Raw genomic sequence first — 25202 nt, 5'->3', positions numbered from 1 at the left:
GTGGCGCTCCGGAACCCGCGCACGCGCTGTAGTCTCACCCGGCCTATGCGCGCGCGCGGCCGGCGCTGCATCTTTTCTTCAGGCCCGCCCCCCTCTTCTACTTCAGCAAGCGGAGGTGAGGAGCGAAAGCAGGGAAGTGTGGGGCGAGGTGGGCGGGGCGTCGCACGCGAGCGCGGCCTGCTAAAGAGGGGAGGGGGAGGGAGAGATCCAAGACAACGTTACCCCGTCAACACCCAATGGAGAGGAGGCTTGACCCCGCCCCCTCTCCTCATGTTATTGGCTGGGAGGCCCCAGATGGGCGGGGTTGGCCGTGGGGTTGGGGAGGGCAGGGGGCGGGGAGGAGGAGGAAGGCGCTGGCGGGCAGTGATGGCGGCGGGTGATGGGGACGTGAAGCTAGGCACCCTGGGGAGTGGCAGTGAGAGCAGCAGCGACGGCAGCAGTGAAAGCCCCAGCGGCGCGGGAGCGGCAGCAGAAGGGGGCGGCTGGGCGGCAGCAGCGTTGGCGCTTTTGACGGGGGGCGGGGAGATGCTGCTGAACGTGGCGCTGGTGGCGCTGGTGCTGCTGGGGGCCTACCGGCTGTGGGTGCGCTGGGGGCGGCGGGGTCTGGGCGCCGGGGCCGGAGCGGGCGAGGAGAGTCCCGCTGCCTCTCTGCCTCGCATGAAGAAGCGGGACTTCAGCTTGGAGCAGCTGCGCCAGTACGACGGGTCCCGCACCCCGCGCATCCTGCTCGCGGTCAATGGGAAAGTCTTCGACGTGACCAAAGGCAGCAAGTTCTACGGCCCGGGTGAGGAGGAGTTGGAAGGGGAGGGGGGGACCTCCTGCATCTCAGGTGCGACCCCCTTCCGATGGGGAGGCCCTTGGGCCCTGGTTAGTTTGCCGAGCCTTCTCGACGTCTGGACCCCTGCGCCTTGGTTGCTGCACCTGGGACGGCCCGCCCCACACACACCTCCAGCCGCGGGCACCTCCAGCTTTTCCCCCCACCCCGAAATCCGGGTTTCACTGTCGCCCCAGGAACCAGCTCTCAGCTTTAATCTTTCTCCCATCCCGTTCCTCCACGACGCTTTTTGTTGTGCTGAATTTTTTTCAAAATCCTTTCAGTTGTCTCCTTTCGCGCTGGCCCACAACCTTCCCTGAGCTTTCTGGTTCCTGGGATGGGTGGGAGCAGGAGGGACGGGAGATACCTAAAGTAGGGACCCAAAGTTGTAGGCCAGGTAATTCACAGCTTTCCTTTCTTTACTCTATTTTACCACTGATCCCCCTTTTCTTTCTACTATTCCCCATAAGGCCACGTTTAGGTACACGTAGTTCCAAGTCCCCATCGTTTAGCTTGTGAAGTCTGGGCATATAAGCAACGTCTCAGACTCTTTTTTTAAACCAGTTTTAGTATGGAGATGTTTTCCAAGATTAACAATGTATGTAGGATGAGGACAGACCAGAATGTAGATCTTAATAAAGACTGGCAAGGGTAGTCTCCCAGAGTTTTGGGGGTGGAGCTCAACTACCCAGCAGGCGGGCCTGTCGGGTTCCTTTCTTTTTTTTTTTTTTTTTTTTTTTTTTTTTTTTTTGGTAGTAGGAGGGCAAGTATTCAAATACACGTTGATAATCATTTACTGTGTTTTCACTAAGTAGAAAAAATTTAAAAGAGCTATAAATCCATACCCCAGTGCACCAGTTCTGCAAGTTAAAGATTTTTAGAACTTTGCTTTCAGAGAATCGTGTGTGTAGGGTCGTTGGGTTAGAAACCCTTCTTTACAATATAGTTTAGCATACATTTCAGATTGTGCTAATAAACTTCAGTTCAGACTCATGGAACCTGCTGGTATACAATAAAATTGAGCAACATTGTACATCCTAGTTATGTAGTAATTATTTCTAAGCTTAAAGTGACTACAATAAAAAAATAAATAATAATAAAATTAGGGACCTAGAGTCACCTGTTGTTTGAAAGAGGACATCCAAGCCTTAAAGTCAAGGGGGTTGGCAAGTCTAGAAAACAAATTGGTTTTCTTCTTGATTTCATCTGTTAGTATGTGAGATTTATTGGCACTTGCAAATATGTACTTCTGATTTCAGTGCTTGGTGGCTGGAATATATTTTAGAAGTGCTTTGGTTTGCTGTTAAGTGGGATAGAGATAAGAAATTGGAGATTTTATGTGCTGCACTGTTTAATTTCCTCGTTGCTTGTATTTTTGTGTGTAGATCTACATTCATTTTAACCAAGTCTTAGATAGTGCTTCTGGTTGGATAAATATGAAAAGCAATGTCTATCTACTTAACTCTGCTGAAACGGTTAATACTTTTTTTTTGTTTACTTCAAAGTATATGGGACAAGAGAATAGGGCCAAAGTATAGTAGTTAAATGGATGGACCAAATTAGTTAATGTTTTTAAATCAAGGATTTACACAGTATTTTGTACCTGAAATTTTTTCCTTATTGATACTAAAATGTATGTGCAGAGATTAGAAATTGTGTACAGGTTTAGTTTTTAATACAGAGCTTACCCAACTAAAAGATCTGCTCTTGTAGCCTCTATTTAAACTGACAATGAACCAAACAAAGTATTAGTGCAAAGAAGCATGTTAGTCCTCACACATTATGCCTTGCCACTATCTGAAAATAGCTAGGAAAGGCTGTCCTAAACACAGTTGAGGAGCCTCCAGTGGCAAATGTTCTTTAACAAATTAAGAATTAAGATGAGAGTCATAGATGTGATGTAGATAGCCTTTGTGTGGCTTGAGCATTGAGGGGGCTCCTCAGATAACAAGGGAGAAGTAAGTTTTAAATGGCTTCCACCAATTCCCAGGTCCTGATGAACAGCCTAGGGATAATTAGTTATTTTCTAAGTATTTATTGATCAACCTAGTGGAGATGTTTGGAATGTTATATTATGGAAAGGAACTTGAAAGTAGCCAGTTCATCTGTGGGCTTGGAATATGTTGATATTTCACATTAATAGAAGATGTAACACTTTTTCCAAAAGTCTTGAAGCCAAATTTCTGGCTATGAAACAGATATAAGTTCAGTTTGGGTTTTAATTTTTATTTTCATCGTCAAGTGAATTGAGCACTTTGTAACAGAATAATTCAGAAGCAATGATCTCAGCCTGACAATCTTAGTAGCTTGAAATAATGAGCTAAGAAGCCAGAAAACCTCATTTCTATGCCTAGCCAATATCTATTCCCATTTGACAGTATTGGTCTTAGAGTTAAAAATTGTTTTGTGAGGTTTATTTTTCTATGTTGAAGATACTGTTTTTTTAGTCATTTTTAAAGTTTGGGTTCTTAAAAAATTAAATATTGACAATTTAGTGAAGTAAACACATGTTGGCAAACATTTGGCATTAACTACATTTGTCATCATTAAATTTAGTAACACTCAGGCACTTGGCCAGCATGTGAGGAAAGTGGTCATATAAGAAACAATGAATACGGGAGGAGAAAGGAAATAAGATTTGTTAAGCACCTACTATATCAGATCCATTAATTTGTCATCTCCACAATGCCTCCATGAGGTTAGTAAGTATTCCTGCCCTCAGATGGGGAGTCTGAGTGTAGGTATTTTGGGTAAATTGGCTTGGGTCATACAGACAATGGCATTCAAATCCAGAGATATTTAACCACAAAGCCTATCTATACTTCAGGTAACCTGTGTTCTGGGATATACTTCTGGAGAATCTTACTGTTGTTTTTATACCTTTCCTGGTTCCCGTAAGGATTTAAAGCCTCAGACATGCTTTCATGGCTGTATGTTGTGCTGTCCAGTATGGTAGCCACGAACGACATACAGCTTTTTAATTTTAAAATTAAATATAATTAAAATTGAGTCCCTCCACCATACTAGCCACATTTCCACTACTCAGTAGCTACATGGCTACCATATTAGTGCACTTTATAGAATATTTCCATCTTCCCAAAGAGTTCTGTTCAATAGCATTGATTTTAGAGGTCAAGGTAGAAGGAGGAGGAAACTCCATTTATTGAGCTTATTATCTCGTTTCATTTTCAAACAGCCCTAGGAGATAAGTTATGTTCCCATTTTACAGATGTGGAAACTGAAACCCAGGGAGGTTTTGCTCAAAATCACATACTCAGTGGCCAAACTCGAAATCAAACACGGTCTAACTGACTTCACAGGCCATCCCTTCCCATTGTATTACTACAAAATATAATTTCATATGTTCCTAGAGTCATAATAGAGTAGGAAGACTAGAAGAGATAGTATAATTTTAAGTAACTAGATTTAATATTACAACAATGAAATTCTACCAAAATAATGTTTTTATTTATTCTTTAGAATGACGAGAAATTATACAGTTGATCTTTCTAATAGTTTATCCTGAATTTCTGAAATTTAAATATATTGCTTCCCCCTTATTCCGGGTAGCATATTCTTTGACACAGACCGAAACTGTATTTTCTCCAACTTACCTTTTAAATTCTGCTGGAAAAGAAAAGGTCATATATAAAAGAGGTACACCCCATGAGATGCCTAATATTCAGAGGGATGGGGAAAGGAGCACATGTACCTTTCAAGTGTTTTTCCTCTTTTTTTAACTTTATCTTTGATAGGTTAACTTTTATTTATAGTTTGCAAAATTGCAGTTGAAGCAAGAATTGCAACATATAGACTAGGCCCAACCTGACCACTTCTTCATGGATATCTTATTGACACTACTCAGCTCTCATCCCACCTACTTGCTTTGAGGCCAACTGGGTCTGTTTGGACTAATGGCCATACATATCCATTAACTTTCAGTAAAATAAAAGGATCAGCTAAGTTTTCTGATGAGTTTTGATACTCTGCTCAAATTTATACTAGTTATTTCTACAATACCTACTCTGAGTTCAGCATCATTCCATTGTTTTTAATCTTTGAGGGAATTGTATTTGTGTTAAATGCTAATGCTAAGTATTAAAGGATAGCTGAAAGCGTATATGAAACCAGAAGATGTTATTCATTCTGGAAGAAAATAGATTTAGTAAGATCTGGAGTTAGCTATTCAAATTCTTTTAATAATTCTTTCAATAATCTATGACCAAGATGACTCCTCTCCTCTGTACCCGTGACAGACATCACTAAATAACTGCTGTACCCTTAGAACCTGCATCCTGTCTCAAGATCGCTAATACAGGACTCCATCTCCATTTTAAATACTGAGAAGGAATTCCCTGGATTACATTACATTGTTTCTTAAATAAGGTGTTGTGAAAAATGAGTTAACTGAGCTTTCAAAACAGATGGGTTCCTACCTGTGTGGAGTTTTTAAAATATTTGGGAAAACAGACAATAAACAACCATTCAGTATATAATTATAATTTGTAATTAAATATTCTATGAAAGAAATGAATAGGATATGTAACAGAGGGTAACAAAGGACTTTAGGTGGTTAAGACAGGTACTGTATTTATACTGGTTTATCAAGAAAAGAGGGTTGATATTTAAGCAAAAACCTAAAGGAGTCAGCCATACAAAGATTGGGTGTGAGGGTGTTCTGATGCTATCTAGCACTAGATCTAGAACTGATCATATTGTGTTAATCAGAGAAAGAAACATCCTTAACCTGTTACTGATTTTGAGACTTGACTTCAGCCTTCATTTGGTTAGTATTACCTCAGTGATTCTTTTTCCACTGTGTTTTCCACTGATCTGTGATATGTTTTATTATTATTCTTTTATAATATAGCGAGATTTTTTTTCACTGAATCTAATATCAACACTGTCTCTTTTTTTAAAGATTATATTTATTTATTTGAGAGCGAGGACGAGGTGTGGAGAGGGCGGGACAGAGAGAGAGGGAGAAGCAGACTTCCTGCTGAGCAGGGAGCCAGACTCGGACATCCTGGGCTCCATCCAAGGGCCCTGGGATCATGACCCAAGTGGAAGGTGAAGGCAGATGCTTAACTGACTGAGCCACCCAGGCACCCCTCAACACTGTTTTAACAGCTTAATCAGTTTATATGTTCTATCATTACTGATATATTTAGATATATTTCTACGTTCTTATTTAGTAATTTATCTTTGTCATACTTTGCTGCTTTTTTTCCTACCTTTTTTCCTTCTCAGATTAATTTTTTTTAATTCTTCCACTTTTTCTCCCTACTTATTTGGATATATTCTATTAACATTCTTTACACTATTCTGAAGAATATAGGAATGTTTAGCCAAACATATCTTTGTGAATTAGAAAAACTCTCTTTAAGACACTTTACTGCCATTTGAGAGAATATTTCTTGATAAATATACAAAACTACTATGTATACAAATGTGGATGGTGTCCCTTGGGGTTGTGTAGTATACAGCCATATGTTGTAGCCCTGGTTTAGAAAGCTTTTACTCTAATCCTTCCCTCACCCTATTTTCTGTGGTATTACTATTAGTATGCTATTTTCTATGGTATTACTATTAGTATACTATTTTCTATGGTATTACTATTAGTATACTATTAATTCTGTGGTATTACTGTATTTTTTCAAACTCTTCCCCCAAGTTGATTAAAGTATTAACCTTTTTTTATTGTCAGCCCTCGTTTAAATTTACCAACATAGTTACCATTTTCTTCATTCACTGTCATTTCTTGCATCTCATTCCTTTGTTCAGAGTTCAGCTCTTACTTTAGTGAGGTATGTCCTGTAGTTTTCCACTGGCACACACACACAAAATTCTGTCTCCATATGCCCTTATGCAGGAATAATAGTATAGGTTTCAGATATAAAATTTTACACTGATTGCTTTACCTCAGATCTTCAGTAGTATTATGCCACTGTCTTCTACTTCTCTTCAAGTCTGCTTTTGGTTTATTTTCATTCCTTTGATTAATCTGTTTTTCTCTTTGTCTTTGGCATTCTGCTCTTTTACTAGGATTTGCTGAGGCAGGAATTTGTTTTTTTTTAATATGTGCCAGACTCTACTAAAATTTGAGTATGTGTGTCATCTATTTATTTTAGAAAATTTGAAACCATTGCCTCTTCAATTATTGCCTCCCCCATTGTCTTCTAATAGATACACATTAGCTTTTCATTCAGTCTCTTAATCTTCCCTTAATGTTCCATCTCTTAATTACTTAAAAATTTTAAGCAAGCATACTATATAGTTGTTTAATCTGCTTGTATTATTCTGGGGATGCCAGTTCTCATCTGTCGTATGTGCTCACTCCTCCATGGTGATTTGTTCATGTAGTTCTTCATGTAATTTTTACTACAAAAACTTATCTTCAGCAATTATGGTCTTTTTGTTTCTTGGGGATTTTTTTCCTATGCTTAAGCCTTGGGTTGTAGAAGTCTTCCTGTAGAGTGTCTTAGGTATATTTCTAAATAGGGCCTCATGGAAGTTTTTTTAAAAATCCTATTTTTATTAGATAACACATATTCAAAATAGAATATTTTAAAGCATATATTTTGAAAAATAACCCAGTTACCATGTTCCCCTTCCTAGAAGTGAGGAACCAATCTAAGTATTATTCCAGAGCTATTATCTGTAAGTATAAGTATATGGATATGTACTGTCTCCATGCACGCTCATGCACACACACACACACACACATTGTTGCACATTGTACAAACCTTTAATATCTGGAAAGCCTTTCATCTCAGCTTAAGTAGAGTCATCTTATTCTTTTGAATATATGCTTATTCTATTACATTAATATATCATAATTTAACAGTTCACTATTAACAAACATTTAAGTTGTTTCCAATCTCTTATTAATACATAGTGTTGCTGTAAATATTCATGTACATGTCCTTTTACACATGTGAGTAAACTTAATAAAGTAAATTCCTGGAAGTAAAATTACTGAGTCTTAGGGTATGGGACATTTTTAAATTTGGGTACTTATTCGTGAATTGCCCTCCAGAGAAATTGGACCAATTCACACTTCATGAAAATGCCTATTTCTCACCGCTTTGCCAAAAACGTGATATTAAATTTCTTGGTCTTTGTCAATCTGAGAATTTAAAATGGTATCTCAATATTATTTTAATTTACATTTCTCTTTTTCTAGTGAGGTTGGACACCTTCAAAATTTTGAGTCATTTATATTTCCTTTCCTACAAATAATCTGTTCGTACATTCTTTGCCGCAGTTTTTCAATCATGGTATTGTTCTTAGAGATTTTAAGTGTTCTTTAAAAAGTGAATCAACCTTAGCTGCAAACATTTTTCCTAGTTTATTTGTCTTTTTACTTTATTTATGGTGTTTTTGTAAACCACACAAATTTTTGGTTTTATGTATTCAAATTTATCTTCTTTTTATGGCTGCTGAGTTTTCTATGATAAGTTACTTAAGTTTTTTTGCACTAAAAAGGTTATTTTTAAAAATACGTAGTTTTTAAAAATACTTTTGTGGTTGGGGTTTTTTAGTTCCATTTGGAATTTATTTTAAGATGTGAAATAAGGATTTTTACAGAAAATTATTTAGTTACCCCAACACTATAGAATAATTCTTTTTTTCCCCCAACGCTTACAGCATAACCTTTATTGTTCTCTAAATTCCAATAGATGTTTAAGTCCATGCTGTTTCTTCACCTTAGCATTCTCATTCTCTGGAGGCTGTGTAAACTCAGTCCCCACTCCCACATCTAGCACAGGCCTGGGATTTTAATTTTTCAGTCTTCCTTGTCCCCACCCTAGCTGTAAGGGCCAAGGCCACTGAGCTGAACCCACAGTATTGCTGACAGCTTTCTAATTTGAATTTCAGAAACAAGATTGAGTTGGGGAAAGTATTTTACTTGCCTTAGTTGGAGGCCAAACTAGATAGATACTTTCCCCGTTTAATACCAATGCCTCTAAGATTTGCCCAGTGTTAAATGTTGGTTGAGGCCTCTAGAACCCAGGTATCTTGGCTTCTTGAGTATTCGATCATTTTCACCACACTACCTTCTATCTAAAAGTCTTGGGACTTCCTAAATCTAAATGTAAAATAATAATATTTATTACTTGGATTTCTTTTCATCACTTTTACAGTATTGCTTCATTTATTACAAGACCCATTGTGATCTTATTTGGAATAAATTACTCAATACCAAGTATAATTAGGGGTTTTTTTTAAGTTGTTTTAATAATCACAAAAGACTGTTGTCAAAACAGGCCAGAACACTAGGCTGTTTATAAACTTCAGTGGAAATAACTGAAATATTCATTCTGGAATTTTCTTCTCTTCATAAATAGTAATGTAGCTACACAGTCATCCTAATAATCACAAAATTATGTTACAAAATTTAGGTACTTTATTTCCTTCTGGAATTTTCTGTTCATTAAATTACTCTTTAAAACATTTTCTTACAGTAACCATATGTTTTTGCCTTTTCAGGATTCACTAACTAGTAGACTTACTGAATTTTGAACTTTAAAAAATTCTGTGCCGTGGGTTGTGTTAACTCTTAAAAAGTATTAATGAAATCTGAATTCTCGTATAATGTCATTTTGATATATTTAACATTATTTTTAAAAAGATTTATTTTGGGGCACCTGGGTGGCTTAGTCGATTAAGTATCTGCCTTCCACCTACATCATGATCCCAGGGACCCGGGATTGAGTCCGAGTTGGGCTCCCTGCTCAACAGGGAGTCTGCCTCTCCCTGTCCCTCTGCCCTCCTTCCCACCGCCCCCACTCATGCACTCTCTAAAATAAATAAATAAAATCTTTTTTTAAAAAGATGTATTATTAAAAGGACAACCTAGAACATTTGTTATGTATTAGAGAGAAACTTCTTTGGTTGAATAATTGCTGTTCATTTTTTGTAGCAAGAATTTTCTTGAAATTGTAAATCCACTTTTATATCAGTATTATATTATAGTCTTCAATAAAGCAACAGATTATAATTCCCTTAGTTATTACTGAAATGTTATGTCTAAAGAGCCTTAGTAGTCAAAATAATAATTTATATAAACTGGCCTTTTTTTTTTTTTTTTTTGAATTATACCAAAAGACTTAGTACCATTAAAATTTGCTTTTCTTGGATAGTTCTGTTATTTTAGTATTATAGATAGGCAAGTATGATTATCAGAATATTGGAATCCGTAACATTTATGTTTGTTGTGTTAAGGGGGTAGTGGAATGGGGAGGTATTCCTGGCTTCTCAGATACCGCTTCTGGTTGAATCATGAATGCAGAGAAATGTACTTTAGGTAGACCTCAGATCCTCCTTTCTCAGAGCACATCCATCCAGTTCCAATTCTAGTTCTTTTTTTTTTTTTTTTAAGATTTTATTTATTTATTTGACGGAGAGAGAGACAGCCAGCGAGAGAGGGAACACAGCAGGGGAGTGGGAGAGGAAGAAGCAGGCTCCCAGTGGAGGAGCCCAATGTGGGACTCCATCCCCGAACGCCCGCCGGGATCACGCCCTGAGCCGAAGGCAGACGCTTAACGACTGCGCCCCCCCAGGCGCCCCCCAATTCTAGTTCTTAATGTTATGTTCTTCATGGTCTCACAGGAAAAAGTAAAGAAAACTGTTCCAAAAAAGACCTTTTCGGAAGTTAAATGTTTCCTGATGGAAATCCTAAATGTGGAGAAGACAGCTTAATATAGTTTAGAGAGTAGGGAAGTATGTTAATCACTGAGTCATTATTTACTATTCAAGAGCTAATAAAGCATCATTTTGCCTAGAAATGGGGTTGGATTATTACCTGTTGACTCAAGTTCTCTCTTACTAAATTGGGATCTAAAACCAAAAAAAAGACATGTTTCATGAAGTTTTGTTTTTACATCTATTCAGTGTTGAGGTCTCTTTAAAGAAATTGGCAGAGAATTTTATTAGAGAATGCATTGGTATATAACTAATATACTCAAAGATGGAGGATTTTCTGATTGCTGTTTTTTATAATGATCATCTTTTCTTCTCTCCTTTTTACCATTTAGATGTGTTTAATGGTTTATACTCTGAAGTACCCTGAAGTAGATTGACTTTTGCAGGCCAGGGAGGTAAATATTATAACAAAATGATAAGAAAAGCTGTCGGTGTATACAGCTTTTTTTTGTTAATATTCTTTCATTTTGATTTAATAGGTATTCCAAAGTATGTATTCCCCTGAAATTTTGCAGTTAATGAAATGCTCCAGTTTTCAGGGTTGTCATTCCATCTTTGGGTTTGTGGATCCTCTGTGTGTTTTCTCAACTGTATTGTGTTTGAGGTAGAAAAGTGGAGATAGTACTTCCCAAGTCTCTTGGTAATTTTAGGAAGGTTACTGAATGTCTCTGCTCCTGTTCATCTGCAAGGTGAGGAGGGCAAAAATTGTTCCTTTCACTTTGCAAGACTGTGAGAGAGGAAAGTCACGTTGCTAGAAAATTCTTTAAAAGGTTGAAAAATATCATTTTACATTTGTAGGTTTTTATTAGCTGTGATCAGTTTTATTTTTTCTGTTGTATGACTCATCGCTGTTTTAAGTTTGTCAGCATTACTTTGTTTTGAAAAAATCACACTAGTTCTGTCTCTGTCTCTCTAATCTTTCTACTTATCTATCAATCTATCTATGATCTCCATCTCAGGAAAAACAGCTATTGGCACAAAGCATGTGGAGTTAGGCAAAAGAAAAAAAAAAAACAAACTACTTTTCTTTTCCCTAGGGACTGTTTGTTCTTGCTTAATTTTCAAAGTTAATATTTCTCTAAAATAATTAATTCCAATTTAAGGAACAATATTGAATTTCTCTTAAATGCTTAATACCCTTTGCAAGGTCGAGATAATGGGCGATAGTTTGAAGGTTATAAATGTTGGCCAGTTGTAAACAGTATCCCTTTTTCTTATATAGAAGACATATTTAAAAGTTTTAAATGGTAGCCTAAGTGTATACTACTAGGAAAATGATTACATTTTAGATATATTCATTCAGTAAGAAAATATATAACCATGAAATGGTAATTGTGAATGTCACCTAATATTAAGTAGCAGTATGGAAAATACTTAGGAATAGAAAAAGCAGGATTAAAAAGTACTTTACTGGGAAGAATTACCTTTATTTTCATGTTAAGGTATCAATACCTAATAATGCTACTTTTTAAATTTATTGCAAATGCCACTTCTGGTTCCATGCTATAAACTTGCAGAGAATGGCTTTCTTATTTTACCTGATGATCTTTATGGTGCAGTGCTTTCTGTAACTCGAATTAATGTTCATAAATGTTTAGATTATTGTCTAAGTAGAATTTTGAATTGTACTCTTAAATGCACAGATACTTTTCTGACACATTACCCTCAGTTTCCTAAATGTTTTCAAATATGAATATGGGTATAATCATTACTCTGCTCATTTAAAAATTAAGGAATTTGTAGGGTTTTTTTCTTTTTTACTTCTCATTGGAAAGTATTTTATTTTGTTAACTGGATAATAAGCTCTCATACTGACCACTGTGTTGCTCATAATAATTGAGCTAGTAATTCTGGCTTTAAAATTATTTTCTCTAAATTACCTTTCTCATGTATGGAAAACTGTAGCCTCAGGGGGAAAAAATTTTATTTTGTAAAAGTAGGTATTTTGGAAATCTTTTTTTTTTTTAAGTATTTATTTATTTAAGTAATCTCTACACCCAATGTGGGGCTTGAACTCATGACCCTGAGATCAAGAGCCAGCCAGATATCACTTAATTTTTAAACCAACATTTTATTTATTTTTTTTTTTTAAAGATTTTATTTATTTATTCGACAGAGATAGAGACAGCCAGCGAGAGAGGGAACACAAGCAGGGGGAGTGGGAGAGAAAGAAGCAGGCTCATAGCGCAGGAGCCTGATGTGGGGCTCGATCCCATAACACCAAGATCACGCCCTGAGCCGAAGGCAGACGCTTAACCGCTGTGCCACCCAGGTGCCCCTAAACCAACATTTTAGACAGAAAAACTTATATGATCTGCTCTGCAGCCTAACATGAAGACAGAAATAACTCTTAAAAGGTTTTTATTATAAAAATAATTTTTTAACGAATATACAACCAAAATCAGAAACAGACCCATATATACAGAAAGCAAACTGATGGTTGCCAGAGGGGAGGCATTTGAATGGCTTGCCAAAATGTGTGAAAGGCAGTGGGAGATACAGACTTCCAGTCATGGAATGAATTAATCATAGGGATGAAAGGTACAGCATAAGCAATATATAGTCAGTGGTATCGTAACCCTGTTGTATGGTGACAGACGGTAGCTACACTTGCAGTGAACATAGCATAACGTATAGAGTTGTCAAATCATTATGTTATACACCTGAAACTAATATAACATTGTGTGTCAACTATACTTCAATTAATAATAAATAAAAATAGTAGTAATAATAATTATGATAATTTTCTAAATAGCCAGACTTTACCAATTATATGAAGTGAAATTTTTTTCTTCCATTCTCCAGAAATGGTTGCCACTATTAAGTGTTGGTCTGTATTCTTCCTGGTGTTTTTCACACATATACAAACACATGTATGTGTATTTTTTTTAATTCAAAGGAAATAATACTCTATATACAAATACTCTTATGAATTGCTCTTTTCAGTTACTCTGTGTATGTGTACACATAGAGATACTTCATTCTTGTTCATAGTTATTTACAATTATTAAATTCATATACTATAATTTAACCAGTTTCTTGATATGGAAAATTAGGTTCAGTTTTGTTTATTATATGTTTTAAAGAACTGAAGTGTCTTTTTTATCATATATTTGGGTGGAAATTTTACTTACCATAAGTGAATCTGTCTGAAAATCAAGAGTTACTCCTTATTTGAAATTGCAGCTAATATTTTGGAAGAAATTTGCTATGTTTCTACTTTATGCCAGGCATGTGCTAGGCATTAAGTACTGACATGAGCAAGACAACTGCTGCTCTCAAGCGCAAACATTGGGAATGGCTCACTTCTGTCAGCATAAAAATAATGCCATTCCTCCCTAGAGAGGCTGCTGCCTAATTCCTTGGACAAAACGCTAATCATTTTGTGTCAGTCAGAAGAACTTTTGGGGTGCCTGGGTGTCCCAGTTGGTTAAGTGTCCAGTTCTTGATTTCAGCTCAGGTCATGATCTCAGGGTTGTGAGATCAAGCCCCACATGGGGCTCCACACTGGGCATGGAGCCTGCTTGGGATTCTCTCTCTCTCCCTCTCTCCTCCTCCCCCACCACTCCTCACACTCTACCCCCCCAAAAATAAAAATAATAAAAACTTAAAAAAAAAAACCTGTTCCTTATTGAAATATCTCTTGTTTCCCAAGAGCTGTGACAAATGAAAACCATTGTTTAATGACTTTTCATCGTTTATATAGGTAATCGTGAGTATATTCTGGTAGTCAGGTGGTACTTATTATGAAAATGGGTCATATTTCTGATAAAATCAATCATTAAGCAAAGACCTGGTGAGCATCTGCATGTGCTGTGTGTTGAACTAGTCACTGGGGGTACAAAGATGATACAGTCTCTGCTTTCGTATGACCTACTTTGAAAAGAGAAAGAAAAATATTTTAGATCCACAGTTGACTTGAGTCTTTAACAAATGCTTATCTAGTGGATGTTCTGTTGATTAGTTTTAGGCGCCACAATTAATTAACAGCAGTCAGTGAAGCATTCTCTCCCCTCAGACAAACCAGCTTCCAAACCGAACTGCTTAAGTTTCCTCTTCTCCCTAATATGTTAGTCTTCAACTTTGAATACAAGTTTTGACGTATTTGAAATTCAAATTTTAAATTTTCAGTGAAAAGCTTTACTTTGTTCTACAGGCAGATTTCCAAGAAATTTCTCATTATCCCATCTAGTATCTGTCATATTTTGAAATTATGGCTGTGTACCAAATATGAGTCATTATGAGGTTTCTTTTATTTGGCTTTTTCCTTTGAGACATTCTAAAATAATGTTAAGTTAATGTCAATAATTTCTTTTTCGTCCCCCCCCCCAGCCGGTCCATATGGAATATTTGCTGGTAGGGATGCCTCCAGAGGACTGGCGACATTTTGCCTAGATAAAGATGCACTTAAAGATGAATATGATGATCTCTCAGACTTGAATGCTGTACAGATGGAGAGTGTTCGAGAATGGGAAATGCAGTTTAAAGGTACCTTCATTTTGTCGGGTTCTTTGGAAATATTAAATTTAGGGCCAAAGAAAGTGTATACTATTTCACATCCCTTAAGAGCCTAAGGATATCTGTTTTCATCACCATCATTATTTGATGATAAAAAAGCTAAATATGAAAGTGATGGTTACTTATTATTATCATTATTATTATTATTTAAAATCTATATTTAAAAGTTGACTTGTTTCAAACTATGTAAGTCTAACAAAAACTGTGACACCTTTAGTCTTATAAGGCTTTTTAATGAAGACATGGTATTTTTAAATATAGACTTCTATTTAAAAATGAATTGATTTTGGATATCGATACTATAATTTATTCCAAAATGATTTTATTGATCTTACTCTCAAATCATAAAGAAAAAATCTTTCCCCTTTATTATACTCTTGTGGCATCAGTTATTACCTCCTACATGACAATCCAGATAGCTATTTATGTGACCTGTGCATCCCTTGGAAACACTTCTTCTGGCTTCTTGGCACTTGAACTGGTTCTACTGTAGGAAGCAGTCCTCCTATCTTACCCTCCTGGTTTGTGGTTAATTCACTTAACCTAGGTTCAAATGCCTGACCAAGAAATAATTAACTATGGATCACCTTGGACACCATGGTGTTCTAAATTAATACCTGGCAACATAAAATAAGCAATATTAACAGAGATGGAAGAAGAGAGTTTGATAGGAGAAAGAATAATGGTATGACTGGAGCCACACACTGAGATCTCAAAGAACACAGGATAATAAGTAACAAATGACTTCGCTTTTCATTTGTTACTGGACGGTAATAGCCTATGTCACATTTTCTCCCCAAGAATATTTTCTGGTTGAATCTACTTACCATGATCTCTAAGTGATTCTGATGAAATGTCCTTGGTTAAGAACTCCTGCAAAGCACAGTTCCCAAGCTTTGTATATTCCTTAATCCTGTTTTCTTTTGTTCAAGCCTTACATGAATAAAAAGACCAGCCAAGGTGAGCAATAGGAACAACTTAGCCTATTCTGTATAATTCTAAAAGAGAGGCAAACACCTTCCTGGCTGTAGAATGGAATAGTGAAACGAATTTGATCACTACTGATTTTCTTTTGATGTATTTTTCAGAAAAATATGATTATGTAGGCAGACTCCTAAAACCAGGAGAAGAACCATCAGAATATACAGATGAAGAAGATACCAAGGATCACAATAAACAGGATTGAACTTTGTAAACAACCAAAGTCAGGGGCCTTCAGAACTGCAATTCTTATTACTCCCTTTCACAGAATGTCCAGCGTCTTTGGGTTTGGTTCACCTGCTGCAAAAAACATTCAACAGATTGTATACAAGCTAAATGAGTTTCACTATGAAGATTTGAATACTAGACATTATTTATGCTGCCAAACTCATTTGTTGCAGTTGTTTATAATGTCTGGTGGGGCTTCATCATCCTGAAAAGAAGGAAATGGACATTTTTAAAGAGCAAGAAAGTCACAAGGTTACTTTTTCCTTCCTTCTTCCCTCCCTCCCTCCCACCCTCCTTCCCTCCCTTCCTTCCTCCTTTTTTAAAAAAAAAAAAATCAAAGACAACCAGATATGTATTTGCTACTTAAGTGTACAGATCTCAAAAACTGCAAGGGATTCATGTGCTGTGTTCTTGTTTTAGCTTTGAGGGAAGAGACCTGGGCAGGAGAGGTTGGGGGTGCACATCAATTTGAGTAGTTTAGGTCACCGAAACGTTAAAATGTGAATTCCCAAACTTTTCTTTTTGGGTTTTGTCAGGGAAAAGAAAAAAAACCTTTATTTCTCATAAATTAGAAGGGATTTCAAGTGGATCTAAGTCCAAGCTAATTCCTCAATAGTAAGACCATTTGAAACTAGTTTTTATCCCTTCCCTACCCCTAGATCAAATCAATATTAATTGTGCCTTATTTCACTTACATAGACTTGAATTATTTTAGGGAAAGCCCCTATGTGAATTCAGAAGTCACTACAAGCAGCATTGAGACTGAAGTTGGGATATTCTGTTGACCGCAAAACCTTGATGTCATTCTGTGTATATAGAATGTAAAAGGAATATTCAGTGTTACTGCCACATATGTTAATATACACAAACTTAATTAGCATTGTAATGGCCAAATGCATTCCCTCATGCTTTTTCTCTTTTAAAAAAAATTGGAAATCAAATCAACTCTGTCCCCCAACAGCTGCCTAATTTTAGGAGTCTGACCCTCACATCTCCTTGGTGTGGGTGCATGGGGCCGTAGTATGGATGTTGTATGGGTGTGTCTGAATGTGTGTGAGAGCACCTTGGAAGGGACTCTGCAGATACTGTAAATACCAGTACCGTTTTAATAAAGCATGTACAATAAACCAAAATAAGCTTGAGTTGGACTTTATACACAAACCGTAAGCCAGTGCATTATGATACGGTAGTCAGGATTGTGCATTTGATTCAAGATAAGGAAAAATCTTGGAAATGAAAAGCAGGCACTGGTTAAGTTGTACACATTGTACCACATTCACTGTAACTTTAGGAAGAAATTCCACTTTGTGGAACATTCTCAAGAGATCTGAGATTATTCAGGTAAGAATTGATATATAAACATGTACATATTTTTACTTTATATTTTGATGCCAACTGATTATACTAGAAGTAATAGCACCAGGTGGTAGTTACTGAACACAAAATAATAAAGGATATTCTCATAGGTACTGAGTCCTCCTGTTGTTCGTTTGTAAAAGCCCTATGTTTGTCAGTTCTGTGATTTCATCAGGCCTGCTTAGGTTCTTGGTTGGCAACAAGTTACACCAAAAAAATAATTTTATTTAACAAGTCACCAGTTAAAGAAAAGACTTATTCTGCTTTATGAGTATAATATATGCAGAAGCCATCAAAGAAAGGGGAAATTTAAACTGCAATAATAAGCTAAAGTATGTAAAATACTGCATTCTATTATATCCAATCTTGGAATGTTTTGTAGAAAATGATGAACTTCAGCCAAATCTTTGCTGAAGACTGGTTGTAAAGACTGAAGAGTGTTGGTAAATGCTTTGTGTGTTTTTATGTAAAATATTTTCTAAACAAATTTGTTAAAGTACATGTCCTCTGTAGTAAACATATAAATATATATATATGAATCATTTGAGCCTAAAGTTCAGAAATAAATCTACACTTGTGAATAGAGAAACCCTAAATATCCATGCAGTAAAAATTATGCAGTCTGTTGAGAAAATTGAGTAATTTTGTGTTTTGGACTTGAAATAAACCGTGTTCTACAGACAATTCCTCAATTTTAGTTGAGTGTTCCTCATTCTCAGGTAGTTTGCTGGGTAGTCTTGGAGTAAGGGGATGGGAGCTGCCGTGATGTTTTTGCTGCTGTTTTCCCCTTAGCCTCTGTTTTCCTGAATTTCCTGATGATTAGAACCCTTTGAAGTGCTAAAAATATAAATCCTTGGTCCCTAATCCAAACCTACCAACACACTGAGCCAGAATTGAAAGAATGGTTTTCAGACTCTATAAGAAGTGCCATGGTAATTCTTGTGGTCAGGCACATTTGAGAAACCCCACTAATCTTTTCAAGTTCTATTGTCCATCTTTATCATCCACTTGAAATGGAACTTACTCTCTGATAATTTTGGTCTAATTTCCTGTATTTGGTTTCATATCATTCTCCAAACTTCCTCAGAGTTAAAGTATCAGGTGATTCCACATAAAAAAATCTAATGTGATTTTTTTAAAAGAATTTTTTGTTCAGATTTTTATCTTTTGATAGCATCTCAAAGTTGGCATGTTTCTCAAATCTATACTGTGTGTACTAGTCAGTTTCTCTCCTTTAGGAAATTCAGATACAGATCAAGTTTTTAAAACCTTGACCATGATGTGAAGGCTTCTTAATATTTTCCTGACAGTAATTCTACCTGCCTTTTTTTGAAATCTGCAGAATCCAATACTATACCTACCTCTACCCATAATCTGGAAAGCTAAAGTTAATATATCAAACTAGGACTGGAGAAAATTGTTCTCTAGAAAACTTGATGAATCAGACTCTTTACCTGATTACTCCATTTACTTCTGTTAGTAACTGAGAAGTGCAGCAAATTGCTAGAAATGTATGCCATTGGCATGTTAACGTAGTGTGTGACCTGCAGAGTTTTTATGGACCAGAATAAGCTGGTAAAAGATATATAAATATATATATAAAGTTTACAAGTTACCTTGAGCATAATGGAAATGAGTCATAGAATATTATAGTGATGGTTCTTTTCCTCTAATGAGTTAAAAGCAAATGCTTGGGGCACCTGGGTGGCTCAGTCAGTTAAGCACCTGACTTTTGATTTCGGCTCAGGTCATGATCTCGGGGTTATGGGATCAAGACCCCTGTTGGGCTCCATGCTTAGTGGGGCATCTGCTTCTCTCTAGCCCTCCTCCCCCCCCCACACGCCCCCCCCCACTTGTGCATATCCGTGCATGCTTTCTTTCAAATAAATACAGTTTTTTTTTTCTTTTAAGTAGCAAATGCTCAAAGATAGCTTTTGAGTATGTGTGTCCCACTAAGGTCAGCTCTCAATCTGATAGATTCTAATAACAGATTATGATCTATTTGTTGTGGCAAGAAAGTTCAAATGAAGACCACCCAACTTTACTGTTTTTAGGCAAGAATCCTCATTCCCAGGCAATGTCGGAAAAGGCTGTATCTCCTTACCACACTCTGTGAGTCAGACTGTGAGGAGATCGGAGCTAGATTTCAGCTTCACATTTATTATACCATCACGCGGGACTGAGAACGTTTGCCTGTGATTACTGCATTCAAGAGAGCGCCTGACATGCTGTAAAGACTGGTTTAGTCTCGAGATTTTTCTGTCACTGTATCTGCATAGGACCCAACCAAATGAACCAAATGATGAAGTTTGGTGTAAGAAGACTGGTAAATATTTGTATATTTATTTTACGAGCATGATTTTAATGGCTACATAGTATCATCCAAATAGAATTTTTATTGAAAATGCAGGATATTCCACATATGGTATGGTCCCAACCTGGTTAAAGAAAATAGCAAAGTTTGGAAGCTAAATCAATTTAAAAACTAAACTATGCTTTTCCCTGATTATAAAAGTAATATATGCTCAGGGTATAGAAGAAGATTAAGAAAATAACGAAGAGTTAGGCAAACTTAACCTTTTCCTGCATCTCTCCAGTCCTTTCTGTATATAGGATCACAGTGTGTTCTTCTAGGCTTCAGACAAGAGGTCTGCTGGACATCTCTACCCAGAACCTCAACATGAATGCATCATTTTTTCCCCCTAACCTTGCTCTTGCTCTTATGTTCCATGGCAGAGAACCACTGCTATAGTCTCCTAACTTACCTTCCAACCTCCCTTGTTCTCATCAGATTCATAGTCCCTGTTGGCAATCTAAAATGTAAATTTGAGCTAGTTTCCTTAAGGCCTTCAGTGGCTCCCTATTTTCTAAAGAATCAAGACAAGGCTTATGCCCTCTTCATCAATTCCCACAGCACTATCTGTTACATAGAACAACTTGTATCTTCAAGAATATACCCCTGACGACTTACCCACTCCATTCTTTAGTCTGAATTCTGTCCTCCACACCTTCCCAAATTAACTGCCTTCCTAGATCGTTGTTCAGTCTTAGAGACTCGGGCTCAGACTCAACTCGATGCCCCCAGAATGAATTAGGGAGCCCCCCATCACAGGACTCCATGATATCACAGGTACATTTGTATCAGTGATTTACTATTGTGTTGTAATCATCTGTCCCCTGAGGAGCCAGGCACCAGAACATACTCCTATTTCAGGCCCCATTTTCCCCAAACTTAGTACAGTGCTGGACACACAATATTTGTTCAAAATGTTTTTTGCTGAATACATTTATAAAATGAGACAGTAGACATACCAGTAGTTTTAAAACGGGGGCTCCAAGGAAACATTGTAAAGACTTGGAAGAGAGCTTATGAACTGCAGGAGAGCAGCGTGTCTGCTTGGCTTCGCTTCCTGGGCTTGCAAGTAGGAATTTGAAGTCTTTGCGCTACAGAAAAAAATGTTGGGAAACCACTGGACTAGATGATCTCTAGTACCCTTTCAGTTTATGAATACAATTCAAGGGCAGAACTATGCAATCAAAAATATCTAGCAGCACTTACTCGACAACTGCAAAATACAGATTTATCTTCACAGCACAAGTAGACGAAGGCGTGAACACCACGGTGCAACCCTGACCTGAGTGCCTATCTAATCAAAACTGTTTCACAGCAGCTACAGTGTACAGGCTGCATCAAAGGGGTGACCAAAGGAAAAACACGGAGAAAAGGAGAGCACTTCCATTTTTTTTCCCCCTTATAACTAAAAACATCCATCAGTGCCTTTGGAACGCCACTCCCCCCCCCCCCCCAAGGAGTCCTTTGCTCCCTCCACTACGTGCTCCCCAACCCCCGCCTCTATCCACACTACTCCCATTACAGAGACTTGCAGTCGCTAGTCTATTCCAGGGGTAATTTAGAAAGAGACAAGTTGAATTGATCTTGCCCAAAATAAACTGCAATGTAATAAAAACATAATGAAAACAGTCCAACCTGCTACACTTGCCTAGGAAGAAATGCCTTATTTGTAGAGGAAGACCTTTGCCCTTAAAACCTGTGCTAACAGTGAAAAACGAGACAAAAGCAAGATAAGATAGGAATAAATCACCTTTCTTACGTAAGAAATGCAGGAGCAAGCATTTTAATTCCTTCTGTGTTTCAGCTGTGTCTAGTGGCATGAGTTTAGGCCTCGAAGGAGATCTGCTGCTTTCTGGCAAACTTGAGCAAATTTCTGAACTTGTCTGAGCCTAATTTTCCTCATTTGTAAAAGGAACCAGTAATCCCTACCTCAAAGGTGAGAAACAAGATAAAGGCTGTCACCGACCCCATGACATGCACTGCACATTATCCCTTCTTCCTCGGCTTTGCCATGGTGGAAAGACATTTGAAGTATCTTTTTAGGTGATATTTACTTTTCTTTTTCTTTAAAGTGAAAATCTGAATAACCTTTTGTTAATTAAACCTATAGTCCTAAATCTGAAAAATGTTTACTAGCTTTCCCACAATTTATCTATCAGTAACAAAGTATTACATTTAGTAACAGAGCAATAATGCAATATTTAAGTTCAGCAGGCCCAAATCATCATTTATTTAGAATTTAAACGTGTGGGGTGCAGTTTATCCTAAAATCATTTGTATAACTTTATTAATCTGTAGATGAGATGTCAGAGACAGAACTAAGTGATTGTATTAATTGAAAACAACTCATTACTGACCACGCTCACTGAAGGGCACAACGCACACCGTGTACAAGTCAACTATGTTTCGGAGCAAAATTGAAACTGCTCCATTACCGTGAGCTTACCAGTGTATTTGCTGTTTAGCTTCACAGATCTGTGTGCATTTTTCAGTTAACCTTATCTCAACTGCCACGAAATAATTCAGAATCATCTCACGACTCAATTTGTGTTAAGCAAAACTGGTGATTAGAATGGCTTTAATATATTAGAAATGTACTGTTCAAAGAGCTTCCTCAAATGACTGAGTCTCTTAAAGTAAGTTCAAACTTCAGTCATCCTAAATGAAAAAAAAAATCATTGGACTCACATTATCTCGAAAATACATGTTCTTGAGCCGTCAGAATTCAGTTCAAATTGGAATTTACTCATAATGGTTAACTATGTGTCAACTTGGCTAGTCCGTGGTGCCTGGCTGTCTGGTCAAACACTAGTCTAGATATTGCTGTGAAGGTATTTATGTGATTAACATTTACAATCAGTTGACTTTCTATAAATAAATAAAATCTTTAAAAGGGGGGCACCTGGGTGACTCAGACGGTTAAGCACCTGCCTTCAGCTCAGATCATGATCTCAGGGTCCTGGAATCGAGCCCCGTGTCGGGCTCCCTTGCTCAGTGGGGAGTCTGCTTCTCTGTCTGCCTCTGCCTGCTGCTCTGCCTGCTTGTGCTCTCTCTCTGTCAAATAAATAAATAAAATCTTTACAATCAGTTGACTTTAAGTAAAAACAGATTACCCTCACAATGTGGGTGGCTCTCATCCAATTAGTTGAAGACCTTAACAGCAAAGACTGAGATTTCCAAAAAAAAGAAATAATTCTGCCTCCAGACTGCCACAGAGACATCCTGCCAGAGTTTTTGGCACGTTGACCTGCCCCGTAGATTTTAGACTCAAGACTGCATCATCAACTCTTACCTGAATTCCCAGCTCCCCAGCCTGATGGATTTGAGACTTGCCAGCACCAACAATTGTTTAAGGCAATTCTTTAAGATAAATTATTCTCTCATTGTCTGTCTACCTATCTCCTATAGAGAGAGAAATCTCTCTCCATATAGATATTTAATTTCTATATATTCAGAGATTTAGATATATCTATATTTATATCTATATGTTCAAAATTTAGATATAGCTCTATCTCTGGCTCCTATCGGTCTGTTTCTCTGGAGAAGCCTAACTACTATTTTGTAATCATTAGTACACGTGAAACTTCAAATTTTTTCATTTTTGTAATAAATGACGGATCCCTTAACTTGGTTCAGTACCTAATACTTGATCTGAGATGGTCACCTGGGCTTCAGTTTCTGAACTTGCAAGACATTTTAACCATGAAATTACCAATATGCCTCCCATTGTTCCACATAAAATCTGAAATAATTTTTATTTAATCTCTGAAATAAGACTTCATCATAAGTCATGAGACAGGTGCCCGGGTGGCTCAGTTGGTTAAGCGTCTGCCTTGGGCTCAGGTCATGATCCCAGGGTCCTGCATCAGGGTCCCTGCTCCTCGGGGAGCCTTCTTCTCCCTCTCCCTCTGCCTGCTGCTCCCCCTCCCCATGTGCTCTCTTTCTCTCTTTCTCTCTCTCTCAAATAAATATATAAAATCTTTTTTAAAAAAAGTCATGAGACAGACCAAGAGGAAAGATGAACACAATTAATTCTTCTGCTCCCAACAATACCAAAATCAATGTGAAATTTAGGAAAAGAGCATAATCTAGTAATTTTAGTCAAAATCACTTACATTGACCCCAAGAATGATTTTTTTAAATATTTAAACAATTATTTAGAAATAAATTTAACAGAAGTAACATGAAATCATTCTCTTTTTGGGGGTAGCTTCAAACATTTCAGCTAAGAGAATGTTTAAAATGACCCTGCCCCACCTCCTATTCTTGGTTCCTTTCCAAAGACACCATTTAGTGTGTATCTTTCTGATCTTTTTTTGAAGCATTTGTATTTATGTGACTGTACCTGTAGAAATATTGCAAAGCTTAAGTTCCAGTTTAAATCCTAAGTGTGTGACTTTAGGCAAGACACTCAACTTCTCCATGACCCAGTTTTCAAATCTTTATTATGGGACTAATATTAATACCTAATTCCTGGGGTCATTTTGAGGATCAAATGAGTTCATCTAGAAAAGCAGGGAGAACAGCATCTGGCACATAGCAACCACTATAAAATATTAGCCATTATCATTGTCCCCACCCCTCTTTTTTTTTTTTTTTAACATAAATGATATCCATCCTACTGTATGTGATTTTGCAAACTTGTTTGTCTAACTTATTTACACGTTTTGGAAATATTTTCATATTACAGACAAAATCTACCTCTTTTCGTCAACCACTTCAAGTCTCATTTTCCATGAAATAATTTCAAACAGCTCCTCAGTGCCTAGAAGAAATATCTATGTTTATGGAAACAGTTTATCACTTTTTCTACATGATTCAGTAAACTAAAGTATCGGGGGGGAGAACTCTGCTTGGTGAAAAGCATTATGGGACTATCTGTACAGATATCATCACCGGGTATCGGATGGTGAAGGAGAAAAGACCCTGCCATCACCCAGGCCTTGGTAGCCTCCATTCGTTTTTGAGCCTTGGCTTGCGTTCACTGAAGAGGATGACCCAACACAGATGCGAGGAATTGGTGCTTGGCAAAGTTACCATATTCTGGCTGTCCTATTTCTCCCTTCTTCTTCCGGTGCTGCCCCATCGCCACGAGCAAACCCGCATGTGTATTTAAAGAAAGGCCAGGGGAAACAAATGATTGGCATGGTTGAAGGTGATGTTTACGTTGTAGATCTGATTACTTTTGAAGTTCCTTTTTGTGGGGACGTCCTCCTTTGGACCCAGAAAGGATGAGAAGTTGTT

The 25202-nt window shown here is 37.3% G+C and overlaps 1 protein-coding gene across 1 annotated transcript; it reads left to right on the top strand.

Moving 5' to 3' along the window:
- Window positions 1-348: 348 nt before the first annotated feature.
- On the top strand, window positions 349-18289 carry PGRMC2 (progesterone receptor membrane component 2). Its single transcript, XM_026499325.4, has 3 exons — window positions 349-784; window positions 14855-15010; window positions 16129-18289. Exons 1-3 carry the CDS (start codon window positions 367-369, stop codon window positions 16224-16226), a joined length of 672 nt encoding a protein of 223 aa, XP_026355110.2. The 5' UTR covers window positions 349-366; the 3' UTR covers window positions 16227-18289.
- The last annotated feature ends 6913 nt before the right edge of the window (window positions 18290-25202 follow it).

The sequence above is a fragment of the Ursus arctos genome, unplaced genomic scaffold (assembly GCF_023065955.2).
Source record: "Ursus arctos isolate Adak ecotype North America unplaced genomic scaffold, UrsArc2.0 scaffold_11, whole genome shotgun sequence".
NCBI lineage: Eukaryota > Metazoa > Chordata > Mammalia > Carnivora > Ursidae > Ursus > Ursus arctos.
This window is presented reverse-complemented; position numbering and strand designations above follow the sequence as displayed.